At 39.8% G+C, this 12606-nt stretch overlaps 1 protein-coding gene across 1 annotated transcript; it reads left to right on the plus strand.

Annotated features, from left to right (window-relative positions):
* LOC8054578 (probable WRKY transcription factor 17) lies at positions 10006-12130 on the plus strand. The gene is made up of 3 exons (XM_002460023.2): positions 10006-10658; positions 10747-10872; positions 11260-12130. The coding sequence occupies exons 1-3, from the start codon at positions 10021-10023 to the stop codon at positions 11810-11812; spliced, it is 1317 nt and encodes a 438-aa protein (XP_002460068.2). The 5' UTR covers positions 10006-10020; the 3' UTR covers positions 11813-12130.

Raw genomic sequence — 12606 nt, forward strand, 5'->3', positions numbered from 1 at the left:
AGAGATCTAGAGAAAGCTAGAGATGATCTGTACCAAAAGCAAATATTGAAAAAATAAAAACCCCAAACTGAATCAGTTGAGGGAGGTCTTGAGGAAAATGCTCACTTAGCTATTGAGTGGATTAATGAGGAATCTTCTGAGTCAGAATATTTTATTCTTGTTGAATCAAGAAGGAAAAAAGAGAAAAGAGAAAAGTTTGATGTTGTCTAATTCTCAAAATAGTAGGAGAATCATACAGGAAAATCCTGGTGATCTGAAGAAGAAAAGAGGGAAATCTAGTAAAGGAAATGTTCCAAAAAATCTAAAGAAAGTTAAAAAATGAGTATCAATGTATTAATTTGGAATTGTCGGGGTCTTAGAAAAAAGGGGTTTCTACCTTTCTTAGGGATCTGATATTTCAAAATCGTTTCCATTTTGTTGGATTACAAGAAACTATGATTAAGGACTGTGATGAAAAAGTCCTTAGGAAGTTTGACTCAAATAAAGATTATCTATGGTTGTATAACCCTTCCAAAGGCAAATCTGGTGGTATTTTGGTGGGTGTAAGAAATGAATTTTATGATGTGGGATCTTTTCAACAGGGTGACTTTATGCTTCAAATGAACTTGTGGGATAAAAGTAATAAAGTAAAGAGGAATTTGCTAATAGTGTATGGAGCTGCACATGATGATAAGAAGATGGAATTCCTTGCTGAACTTTCCTCCTTTTGTTCTCGAAATTCATATCCCATTTTGATAGGTGGTGATTTTAATATCATAAGATTTGCTAATGAGAGAAATAAGCTTCATGGTTTAACTAAATTTTCAAACCTCTTTAATTCTCTAATAGGCTTTTATGAGCTTAAAGAGATTGTTATGACTGAAGGTCTTTATACTTTGTCTAATAATCAAGAGGGTCCTACTCTTGAAAAGCTTGATAGGATTTTGGTTTCTAGAGATTGGGACGATATTTTTCCAACTGCTATGGTCAAGAGACTTCCTAGAGAAATCTCTGATCATAATCCTTTGATAATAACATCTGATTGTCATAAACCTCTTAAATTTTTGCAATTCAGATTTGAGCTTAATTGGTTGGATAATCCTGAATTTTTAGTTGCAGTTGAAGAAATCTGGTCAAAGCAATGTAATGCTAGAACTTCTTTGGATAAAATACAACAAAAACCGAAACTTTTGAAACAATATTTTAAAGGTTGGGGTTTTAACCGACAAGGGGAATTGAGGAAAAAAAGGAAAATGATTAGTGAATAATTATTTGAGTTGGAAGGTATAAAGGAAAACAACAGTCTTACTCAGGAACAAATGGTTAGAAAGGTTTGGCTGATCAAGGAATCCTTACACCTTTTGGATCAAGAGGAATCCTACTGGGTAAAGAGATGCCATGAGCAATGGTTGCTTAAAGGTGATAGTAATACTAAATTATTTCATAGTATTGCTAATGGTAGGAAGAGGAAGAATTCAGTTTTATTCCTAGAAAGTGATGGAATTGTAATTGATGGTGATGAAAATCTTTTGAAACATGCAACTGAGTATTATGCTGATCTTTTTGGTCCTGCTGAGGAGCATAATATTCGTATTGATAATAACATATGGGATGAGTTGGAAAAGGTCTCTGATGAAGATAATTCGAATTTGACTAAACCTTTCTCCGAGGCAGAGATTAAAGAAGCCTCATTTCAAATGGAAAAAAATAAAGCTGCTGGGCCTGACAAAATACCAGTAGAGTTCTATCAAACTTGTTGGAATATAGTTAAAGACGATATAGTTCAGCTATTTAATGATTTATATGAAGGCAAAATTGATATCAGTATAATCAATTATGGTATTATTACTCTTTTACCCAAAATTGCTGATGCTTCTAAAATTCAACAATTTAGACCCATTTGTCTCTTGAACTGTTTGTATAAACTCATCACAAAAACTCTGACTTTGAGACTTGAAAAAGTAGCAGACAAACTCATTCATCCTAATCAAACAGCTTTCATGAAGGGGAGAAATATCATGAATGGGGTGATGGTATTATATGAAATTCTTCATGAGACAAAGAGAAGGAATCAAGTTGGAATTATTATTAAGTTAGATTTTGAAAAGGCAATTGATAAGGTCAAGTGGAACTTCTTGTTTAGCTGTTTAGCTGCTAGAGGTTTTGATGATAAATGGTGTAAATGGATTGAACAAGTAGTTTCTGGGGGGACAGTTAGTGTCAAGTTAAACAACCTAACAGGTCCTTATATCAAGAGTCACAAAGGGGTGAGACAGGGTGACCCTTTATCACCAATATTGTTCAATTTTGTGGCTGATGGTTTATCTTGAATGATTCACAAAGCTCAATCAAAAATAATCTTTTCTCAGGTTTGATAGATCACATTGTCAATAAGGGTGTAGCAGTGCTACAATATGTTGATGATACTATAATTTGTCTTGAACATAATCTTGAGGGAGCAAGGAATATGAAGTTGCTTTTATATATGTATGTATGTATTGATGGCTGGTCTCAAAATTAACTTCTACAAGAGTGAAGTGCTGGTTATAAATGATAATGCTAATTGGGCTAATGTTTATGCTGAAATTTTCAACTGTCAGACTGGTATCTTCCCTATTAAATATCTTGGTGTTCCTGTTAGCCTAAGCAGACTGCATGTCATTGATTGGTTACCTTTGGTTGAAAAAAATCAATGTTTTAAATAGCGGGTTATAGAAAATAGCGTCTTCCTGTCCCACATGCTATTTACGCTATAGCGAACGCTATACGGCACTATAGCCCCACTATAGCGGTTGTTGTACACAGCAGCGTGTTGTAGCTATCCACGCTATAGTGGCGCTATAGCGCGCTATTTATTTGAAAACAGGCAAAATATATAATAGACAGCAACAAATTCAAGCAACCATCATATTTCACAATCACAAATCACAGGTGTTTCACAGTTTAAATGTTTAATACATAACTAACTCATAATCATAATGTATGACTGCATAGTGCATAACCACAAGTGCATAAGCACAACACAACAAATAAGTGCATGACAACATGATCACAGATAAACAGCAATAGCGCGCAAATAGCGGCGCTATGGCGCTATTTCACTTTAGCGGCGCTATAGCGCGCTATAGCGTCAATAGCGCTGATAGCATAAAAATGAGGTATAGCTTCGCGTCGACTTATTCTAGCCGCTATAGCGGCGCCATAGCGCGAAAATAGCGCACTATTTAAAACATTGAAAAAAAATAATAAGAAACTAGATCCCTGGAAGGGAGGTATGATGTCTATTGCTGGGAGAACCGTTTTAATCAATTCTAGTTTAAAAAATTCACCAATATATCATATGTCTATATATATTTGTTACCAAAAACTGTCATAGCCAAAATAGACAAAGTGAGAAGGAAGTTTTTCTGGCAAGGTGGGGGTACTAAAAAGAAATATCATTTGCTAAGGTGGACTAAAATTTGTAAACACAAGAAGAAAGGTGGGTTAGGTATTAAGGATCTTAGGAAAATGAATATCAGTCTGCTTTGTAAATGGTGGTGGAAGCTTGACAATGAGAAAGGTCTTTGGCAAGACATTGTACAATACAAATATCTGAGGAAAAAACATCTGTACTGTGAAACATAGGCAGAATGACTCAATAATTTGGTCTGATCTCTTAAAAATAAGACATATATCTACAAGGAAGGAAGCTAAAAATAAGAAATGGTAAGAAAACTATGTTTTGGAAAGATAGTTGGCTCTTTGATAAACCCCTTGAATGCTTGTTTCCAGACCTGTTTAAAATCTGCATGCAAGCAGATATTTTTGTATCTCAGATGAAACAAAGCTCTATTAGTTTTTCTTGATGGTTAGTAGATAATATGAGACTAGATTGGAACGATATCCTTAGTAGAGTTGAGAGATTTACCTTATCAGATGAAGAGGATATGGTTTTTTGGAAGTTTGACAAGAAGGGTTGCTTTTCGGTTAAGTCAGTATATAAATATCTTACTGCAAATGATGCTGGCCTCTATTATAAGAAAAGTTGGAAAGGAAAGATACCTGCTAAAATCAAAATCTTCTTATGGCTTATGGCAAATAATGCTTTATTTACTAGAGATAATATGAGTAAAAGGAAGTGGAGTGGTGATCCATCCTGCTTGTTCTGTGATTGCAATGAATCTGTATCACATCTTTTATTTCAATGCAGTTTGGCCAAAGCAGTATGGGCTATTGTGGCACATTGTTTAGGTGCATCTAATGTACCTAGAAATTTTAATCAATGTTGGGTTTGGTGTGAGCAATGGCTACCTTATGGTAACAAATTTCATGCTATAGGCATTGCAGCCATTTGCTGGGCAATCTGGAAGACTAGAAACTGTGCTTGTTTTGAGGACAAGTCTGTTACAAGTCCAATTTATGCTTGTTCGCTTATGGAGTACTGGGCAGGTTTGTTTATGGATGAAGACAAGGAGCAGCTGATCGCTGGAGCAAATACAATGCTAAAAATTGCCATGCAGCTGGTGAGTAAAGAGGAGCAAGCACAAAAGCATCGCTCTCTAGAGGACAACAAGTCAACCGATCAAGATGATAAGCTGGATGGACAGAAGTAATGATATTTGGTTTTTTTGCAAGAAACTCTTCTGAGGAAGGTTGTTTGTCGCTTGCCTAAGCTTTTGTGTAATCAGCCTTGGCTTTTTTGGTGGTGCTCTCACTTTGATGTGTTGGCAAGCTGTAGTTGTCGTACGCTTCGTGTTCTGTAGTCTCTTTCTGTAGTGTTATGCTACTGTCTAGTTTTTTCTATCTGTTCTTCAAACTCTTTGTATGAATGATATTTTCGTTGTTCATTCAATGGAAATAGGGAAGATCCCTCGTCTCGAAAAAAAAGCTAGGCTTAAAAGATTCGTCTCGCGATTTTCAACCAAACTGTGTAATTAGTTTATTTTTAATTACATTTAATGTTTCATGCATGTGTACAAAGATTCGATGGGATGGATGAAAATTTTTTTGGGTGAAAAACTAAACAGGGCCTTAGCCTTTACATGTGTTTCCACGAAAGTAAACATACTGTCAAGTAAACATTATACTGTCCTCTATGGGCTCACGTTCTGAAGTGAACATATGAATTATTAGGCCTTGTTTAGTTCACCCAAAAAGCTGAAAACTTTTTAAGATTTCCCGTCACATCGAATCTTACGGCATATGTATGGAGCATTAAATATGGACGAAAACAAAAACTAATTACACCGTTTGCCTGTAAATCACGAGATGAATCTTTTGAGTTTAGTTAGTATATAATTGTACAATATTTGTCAAATAAAAACAAAATGCTACAGTGCCTCAACCCAAAAAAATTGGGAACTAAACAAGGCCTCATGCACATTAAATATGCTAATGTGGCACTATATTAATAAAGAGATATGCTAATAGTTTTATGGGAGTAGAGAGAGTTTCATCCCTATATAAAACTCATACGCACTGTTTTTAAAATATAAATGTGTTGGAAATTGTATCATAAAACTCCAGTTGAAGTTAGCCTAAGCTAAGAGCGTCCGTAGCACCAGAGTTGGTTCGATGGAGAGCTCCACCAATGATATGACAGATCGTGCTACTCAGCTCGCAAATTCCAAAATATAGATGTGTTCGAAACTGTGTCACAAAACTCCCATTGAGGATAACCTAAGCTAAGAGCGTCCGCAGTGCGGAGCACCAGGGTCGGTTCGATGGAGAGCTCCACCAATGATATGACAGGTCCTGCTACTCAGCTCGCAATGCATAGAATCGATACACTCATCCACTCATGGCAGTTCGAGCCGTTGGAGTCATATGTAATATATATTTTTATTGCACACGGGTTTGGTTCTATGTAAGGGGCTGTTTAGATTGGGGATAAAAATTTTTTGGATGTCACATCGGATGTGTCGGAAGGATGTCGGGAGGGGTTTTTAGAAACTAATAAAAAAATAAATTACATAGCTCGTCAGAAAACTTCAAGACAAATTTATTAAGCATAATTAATCTATCATTAGCATATGTGGGTTACTGTAGCACTTAAGGCTAATCATGGAGTAACTAAAAAATTTTTGGGTGGGTAACTAAACAGGGCCTAATACAAGGTCATAGTGTATGATACCGGGTACTATAGCTGTATTAAATGCATAGAACCACCTTCGACACATACATTGCGGCTGCTATAATGATAATGAAGAGGAAATTTCCAAGTGTAAATCCTAGGAAAAAAGCAGACAAATTGCGGCATGCTAGCTAGTCATGATTTCGCTGAATTTTCATATACACGACCTGCCCGGCCACTATCTACGTCCAGTACTTTCAGTAGGTGTGAATGCATGCAGAGTGGAATTGAAAAGAGTACGTAGCTCTAACGTCGTACAGTACTACACTGAAAACACTAGCTAGCTAGCATGGCCTTGTTTAGTTCCCAAAAAATTTTGCAAAATTTTTTAGATTTTCCGTCACATCGAATCTTTAGATGCATGTATGGAGTATTAAATATAGATAAAAATAAAAACTAATTGCACAGTTTGGTCGAAATTGACGAGACGAATCTTTTAAGTCTAGTTAGTCTATGATTAGATAATATTTGTCAAATACAAACGAAAGTGCTACAGTGTCGATTTCCCAAATTTTTTCGGAACTAAACAAAAGAGTGGTGTGTACAGCGAGTACTCCTACCTACCAACCAAAGCATATAGTATCTCAGCATCAGAGACGCGGGAAAGCGATATGCATTTGGAATTAGTTAGCCAAGTGCTCTCTGCTTTATTTATTCCCAGTAAATAAATATGAACTACTAGGAGACAACGTCGTCCTAAACATTCATAGTAGGCTTTAGCCGAGAATATACCAAATTTAACTTTAGAAGAAGTGTGCCCTGATGGGCTCAAACAAATTAATACGTACTAGCTATATGACATTTCTTCCTCTCTAGGTCAAGCTGGTCGGTTAGAGCTCACTAGCTAATGCAGTATTCACAACCTTACCTACTTTTTTTTTATGAGTACGTTCTTTTTACCAAAAGCTATCATTAAGCAGATTTACAAATTTAGAAAATATTGTTGGTAGAGAGGATCTGATGTCAATAACCACAAACCGCCAAAGGCAGCGGCTATGGAAATCTTATTATAAGCTTATAATATTTTGATTGGTCACTCTGACACTCACAAGTTCACAATTTTTTTTCACTGGCTATGGAAATCATGTCAAAACTACCTTTGTTTTTAAAGACCAACTGAGGCCTTGTTCAATTCGGGAAAATTTTTGGCTTTGGCTACTATAGCATTTTCGTTTGTATGTGACAATTAATATCGAATTAAGAAGTAACTAGGCTCAAAAGGTTCGTCTCGCAAATTACAAACAAACTATGCAGTTAGTTTTTATTTTCGTCTACATTTAATGCTCCATGCATTCATACAAAGATTCGATGCGATGTGGAATCTTGAAAATTTTTGGGAACTAAACAAGGCCTGAGTACCAGAGAACTCCGTGTTTGAAAACCGATTGCTTTGTGTTCAAAGACCAAATGAGTACCATAGACTTCGTGTTTAAAGACCGATTACAGTGTGTTCTTTGCTCTAGGGTTGTAAGAGCATCTCCAAGAGTATCTTATTTTTTCTCCTAAAAACATGTAGTTTTGCATCTTCTAAAAAGGTACCGAGAGAAAAAAAGAGGCCACCTCCCAGAGTTTTCAATAATCCAATCCTAAAATATAGAAGACAATTTTAGATCAGGAATCATATACTATTTCTAAATTATCGTAACCACTTTTAGATATTCTTTCTCTATCATACATTTGCATCAGGAACCCTCTCATATTCCTAAGTTTTCCCACACTCTTCAACATTAGATTGACCGCGACAGGGGAGGATTTCTTAAGTGCCTAAATTTTAGGAGCATGGATTAGGAGTTGCTGGAGAGGTTTTTTCTCAACTTGCTAAAAAGAGGACCATGAAGGGAAATAGGGTACTCTTGGAGTCCGCACATGGAATAGGCCTACACATGCGTAGCACCTTATTTATACTTTTTTCTTCACTTTGTGTAAAAGAGGTTAATCTAGAGGTGCTATATTTGGAACAACAAGGATTATATAGTTGGCCTTCACCCTCCTAAACTCCAAGGTGTTATTAAACCCACCAACTACAACCACACATAAGCTACTTGGACCACACATGGGCCAACTTCACAACTGCTACAGGCTACTAGTGGGATGAGATGTTACAAGGCCATCTTGGGCCATGGCCCACATAAATTTTACAAACTTATATATGAAATATTAGATTATTATATGCTAAACTAGACAATGATGTTATTTTCACGAACATTCATGCTTCGGTGCAGCATTGCAAGACAATTTTTAAAACTAAGTTTGCCCTAGTTATTATAGGGCCATAGCAAATTATCATTCTCTTATTGATTTGTGGCTAGAAGCTTATGTGTAATATTTTCTATTTTTTAATCTTTTTTGCCTCTTTATTTTATATTATGGAACCTTTTTGTACCTTTTTTATTGCAATGAAGCACAGTAGGGGGTAAAATCCTCCCTGTTTCCCTTTAAAAAAAATCATGTACCTTGCTTACCTGCTTTGTACAAGCTCGATCGTCCTTGTAGGCTTTTTTTAATTAGTTATTTTGGAACCTCGGAGAGCCTGAGGCCTTGTTTAATTCGTGAAAATTTTTAGATTCAGTTACTGTAGTACATTTGCTTGTATATAGTAATTATTGTTCAACCATGGACTAATTAGACTTAAAAGATTCATCTCGCAATGCAATTATACAATTAGTTATTTTTTATCTATATTAATGCTCCATATATACGTATAAAGATTCGATATGACGAGGATCTTGAAAATTTTTGGAACTAAACAAGGCAGGCATAGAAAAAACTAGAAATTTGAGAGCTGCATCAGAGACTCGACGTCTCGACCACGACCACGCCTGAGGCAGAGCAAGGAAGCTAGGTGTGCTGTAGGATATCCTTTCCGATACAACTATAGGAGAGACCACTGGAGAGATAATAGTTTACTGATCCTTCCGATGTTGATACTAGCTTGCTATCTCATATCCAATATTCCAACTGTTCCTAGCTATAGATTCAGCAAACTATTATCTCTCCAGTGGTCAGTGCGTGCGTAAATAAAAATAATTAAAGAGCAAGAAGTGTAGTATAGGGCGGGGTACAAGTACAACGCATCTTGTATTGGTCCTCCTCCCATGCGCGCGATGGGATGCACTAACATCAACTGGCCATGCATAGCTATCTTCGGGGTTCCCATCGTGATGTTGAGCTCAACGTAAACATCTCATGTCTGTCACCAAGGCCTTGTTTAGTTTCTGAAAAATTTTGTAAAATTTTTCAGATTTCCCGTCACGTCGAATCTTTAGACGTATACATGGAGCATTAAATATAGATGAAAATTAAAACTAATTGCACAGTTTGATCGGAATTGACGAAACGAATCTTTTGAGCCTAGTTAGTCCATAATTGGACAATATTTGTCAAATACAAACGAAAGTGTTATTATTCCTATTTTGCAAAATTTTTTGGAAGTAAACAAGGCCCAAAGAAAAAAAATCCGACAATTAGCTAGCTACTAGTAGGGTGATGACTGATGAGCATTGCTCGATCACGAGGTTCTTGATCGAAAACGAAAACGCGAAGCCTCCAATCGAGGACGCTGCTGCTGCTGTCTCTCGTAGTACGGTAGGGGGTAGGGGACCTTTTCATTCTTGGGCCTTGTTTAGTTCCCAAAAAATTTTACAAAATTTTTCACATTTTCCATCACATCGAATCTTTAAACGCATGCATAGAGTATTAAATATAGATGAAAATAAAAACTAATTGCACAGTTTGGTCGGAATTGATGAGACGAATCTTTTGAACCTAGTTAATCAATGATTGGACAATATTTGTCAAATACAAACGAAAGTGCTACAGTGTCGATTTCACAAAATTTTTCGGAACTAAACAAGGCCCGACGTTTGGTAGTCGGCAGCATGGATTTCGACGTGTTACGGCCGGGGGCGGTCCGATCCGAATCCGACATGCCAATCATATCCCCAATAATCTCTAGTCCCAAAACCCAAACAATCCGGCTGCACCTGCAACAGGCATCCCCTCCCCTCCCCTTCGCTCCCCTTGTTTTTGTTTCCGTCGTTGTCGTCGCCGTTATAAAGAGGGGCAGCTCCCTGCGCCGTTCGCCTCATCACTCCCTCACAAACCCAGTCACCCACCTCCCCCACTTGCCTCTTCTCCTCTCCCAGCAGCAGCAGCAGCGACGCAGTCCTGCGGCACTGCCTCCAGTTTCGCAGCACCATTCCCATAGGCGGCCATCGCTGTTGATCACCCGGCGGCCCTCCTTCCTGCCATCCAAACCTGCTCTAAGCCTGCGCAACAGCAACGAACGTACAGAAGACGTCGATCGATCGATGGCCGCCAGCGTCGTCGACGGCAATGGAGGCAGCGGAGGGCTGGTGGTGACGGAGCTGGGCCACGTCAAGGAGCTAGCGAGGCAGCTGGAGGCGCAGCTGGGCGGCTCCTCGCCCGACCTCTGCAAGCACCTCGCCTCGCAGATCTCCTCCATCGCCGAGCGCTCCATCAGCCTGCTCATCACCACCTCCTCCGGCCTCGCCGGCGCCCGGAAGCGCTCCGCCGTGCCCTTCGTCAAGGGCACCAAGAAAAGGTATCCATTCCATCGAGGGAGCTTCACGATTAAGAAACAGAAACCCGTCTCTGTTTGCTGAGTGGTTCTATGTGAACTTGAATTGCAGGAAGACCATGGACAAGAAGAGGCATGAGGTGAGGGTGAGCTCGGCGGCCGGCGACCACCCGGCCGACGACGGCCACAGCTGGAGGAAGTACGGCCAGAAGGACATCCTTGGAGCCAAGCACCCAAGGTTGCCATTTGATTTGACACAGTTCCTATCTATCAAAAGATTTTTCTTTTCTTTTTTTTTCTAGACTTCAGAGCCTAATCTCATTTGCACGTGTTCTTATCGCAAGTGGAATCGAAATCATTTCCTCCTGCTTTCTTATCAACTTTTGATGGCGGGCCTCCAGTCTTGTCTCGCTGAAAAAAAAAAGTGCTGCCTCTGTTTGTTTGTGTTGTTTGCAAGTGTTTGGCTGGCCTCCACTTATTCTTTGTGCAAATCGGATTGGTGATGCTACTTTTTTGCAAATCTTGTTCTGGATGCACAAGCAAAACCTCTCCTTTTTTTCCCCCAAAAACAAACAAAGATTCTGGGCCTGAGTCTGACCTGACGTGATCCGTGCAAACATTGCAGGGGATACTACCGCTGCACGCACCGGCACTCTCAGGGATGCGCGGCGACGAAGCAAGTGCAGCGCACCGACGAGGACCCGACCTCCTTTGACGTCGTCTACCTCGGCGACCACACCTGCGTTCAGAGCCAGTGGGCGGCGGCGGCGGGCCAGGCTGCCGCGGACGCGCTGGCGCCGGAGTACAACGGCAAGCCGGGCACCAACCTGACGGTGAAGACCGAGGGGCCGACCGTGGAGCCAGCTGAGCAGCAGGTGCAGGGCTGGGACGCGCCCACGCCCTTCTGCTTCTCCTCCACGCCGGCGACGGCGACGGCGAGCTGGTGCCTCGTGCCGGAGCTCAGCCCCCCTTTCTCCGCGCCGTCCACGTCCAACAACTGGGGCGTCTCCCCGGCGACCTCGGACTCCAACCACGTCGTCTCTTTCCCGCCTTTCGAGGTCGCCGGCGACGACGTGCAGTTCGGCCGGTTCGAAGAAGTCATGTCAGCGATCGACAGAGCCGACGGCGACGGGTTCCTCGACGACCTCGACATTGACGTCTCAAGCTTCTTGGTGTGATCTGAGTGTAATGCAACTGATGAACACTAGGAAATGGGAATCTGAGGCAGGCAGCTGGGCGATGTGGCATTCTGGCCTCCCTTCGGTTGCTCTGCCGTTTGTCCAGGGGCAGAGGAGGGAAGAACGCAGCATGTTCCTCGTTCAGTGGCAGTGCCTGTCATAAACCTTAGAATATCAGAGTAGTGAGTGCCCCTTATGTCTTTTTTTCGGTCGAGGGTTGCAAGTAAATAGTAATTTCGTAATAGTGCTGTCAATTTTTAAGCTAAACATGTTAGTTTCTTCTTGTGAATTTAATATCTTCCAACAATTTGCGTGATATTTAATCTGATTAACCCCCCATGAATATTCGATCATGTATAATTGTTTTTCATCAAGAGAAAGCTACTTCGTACTCATACAGTCACACTGACCAGTACTTAGTACTTCAAGTGCGTGGGTTTGCAATAGAGAAAGTGAAAGTACAAGTCTCCATTCAGAGCACAATACGTATGGTGGCATTCTCTTTCTTTGGGCTCCAGCTCTAGACCCCTTTGGTTCCGTTTCTTAATCTATTTTTATTTTTGCAAAAGTCAAATGTCAACCAAAGGGGTAAAAAGCCATAACTACTTTTGGGCAACAAACAGTTTTTGCTTTAGACAAAACTGAAAGCAGGTTCCCTTCTACTTTCTACTTTTGAGGCAAAAAGAAATTACCTCATACCACTAGTTATGTCGCATACCTATTTGTTTTATTGAGTAAAGTCCACCACCGGTCCCTATACTTGTACTGTCGTGTCATCCTGGTCCCTAAACTTA

The sequence above is a fragment of the Sorghum bicolor genome, chromosome 2 (genome assembly GCF_000003195.3).
Source record: "Sorghum bicolor cultivar BTx623 chromosome 2, Sorghum_bicolor_NCBIv3, whole genome shotgun sequence".
NCBI lineage: Eukaryota > Viridiplantae > Streptophyta > Magnoliopsida > Poales > Poaceae > Sorghum > Sorghum bicolor.

Bases quoted from the DNA above. Each gene is read 5' to 3' on its own strand.
- LOC8054578 (XM_002460023.2), top strand. From the start codon at position 10,021: ATGCCAATCATATCCCCAATAATCTCTAGTCCCAAAACCCAAACAATC. The intron at 10,659-10,746 runs GTATCCATTCCA...CTTGAATTGCAG, and splicing joins GTCAAGGGCACCAAGAAAAG to GAAGACCATGGACAAGAAGA. The intron at 10,873-11,259 runs GTTGCCATTTGA...CAAACATTGCAG, and splicing joins CTTGGAGCCAAGCACCCAAG to GGGATACTACCGCTGCACGC.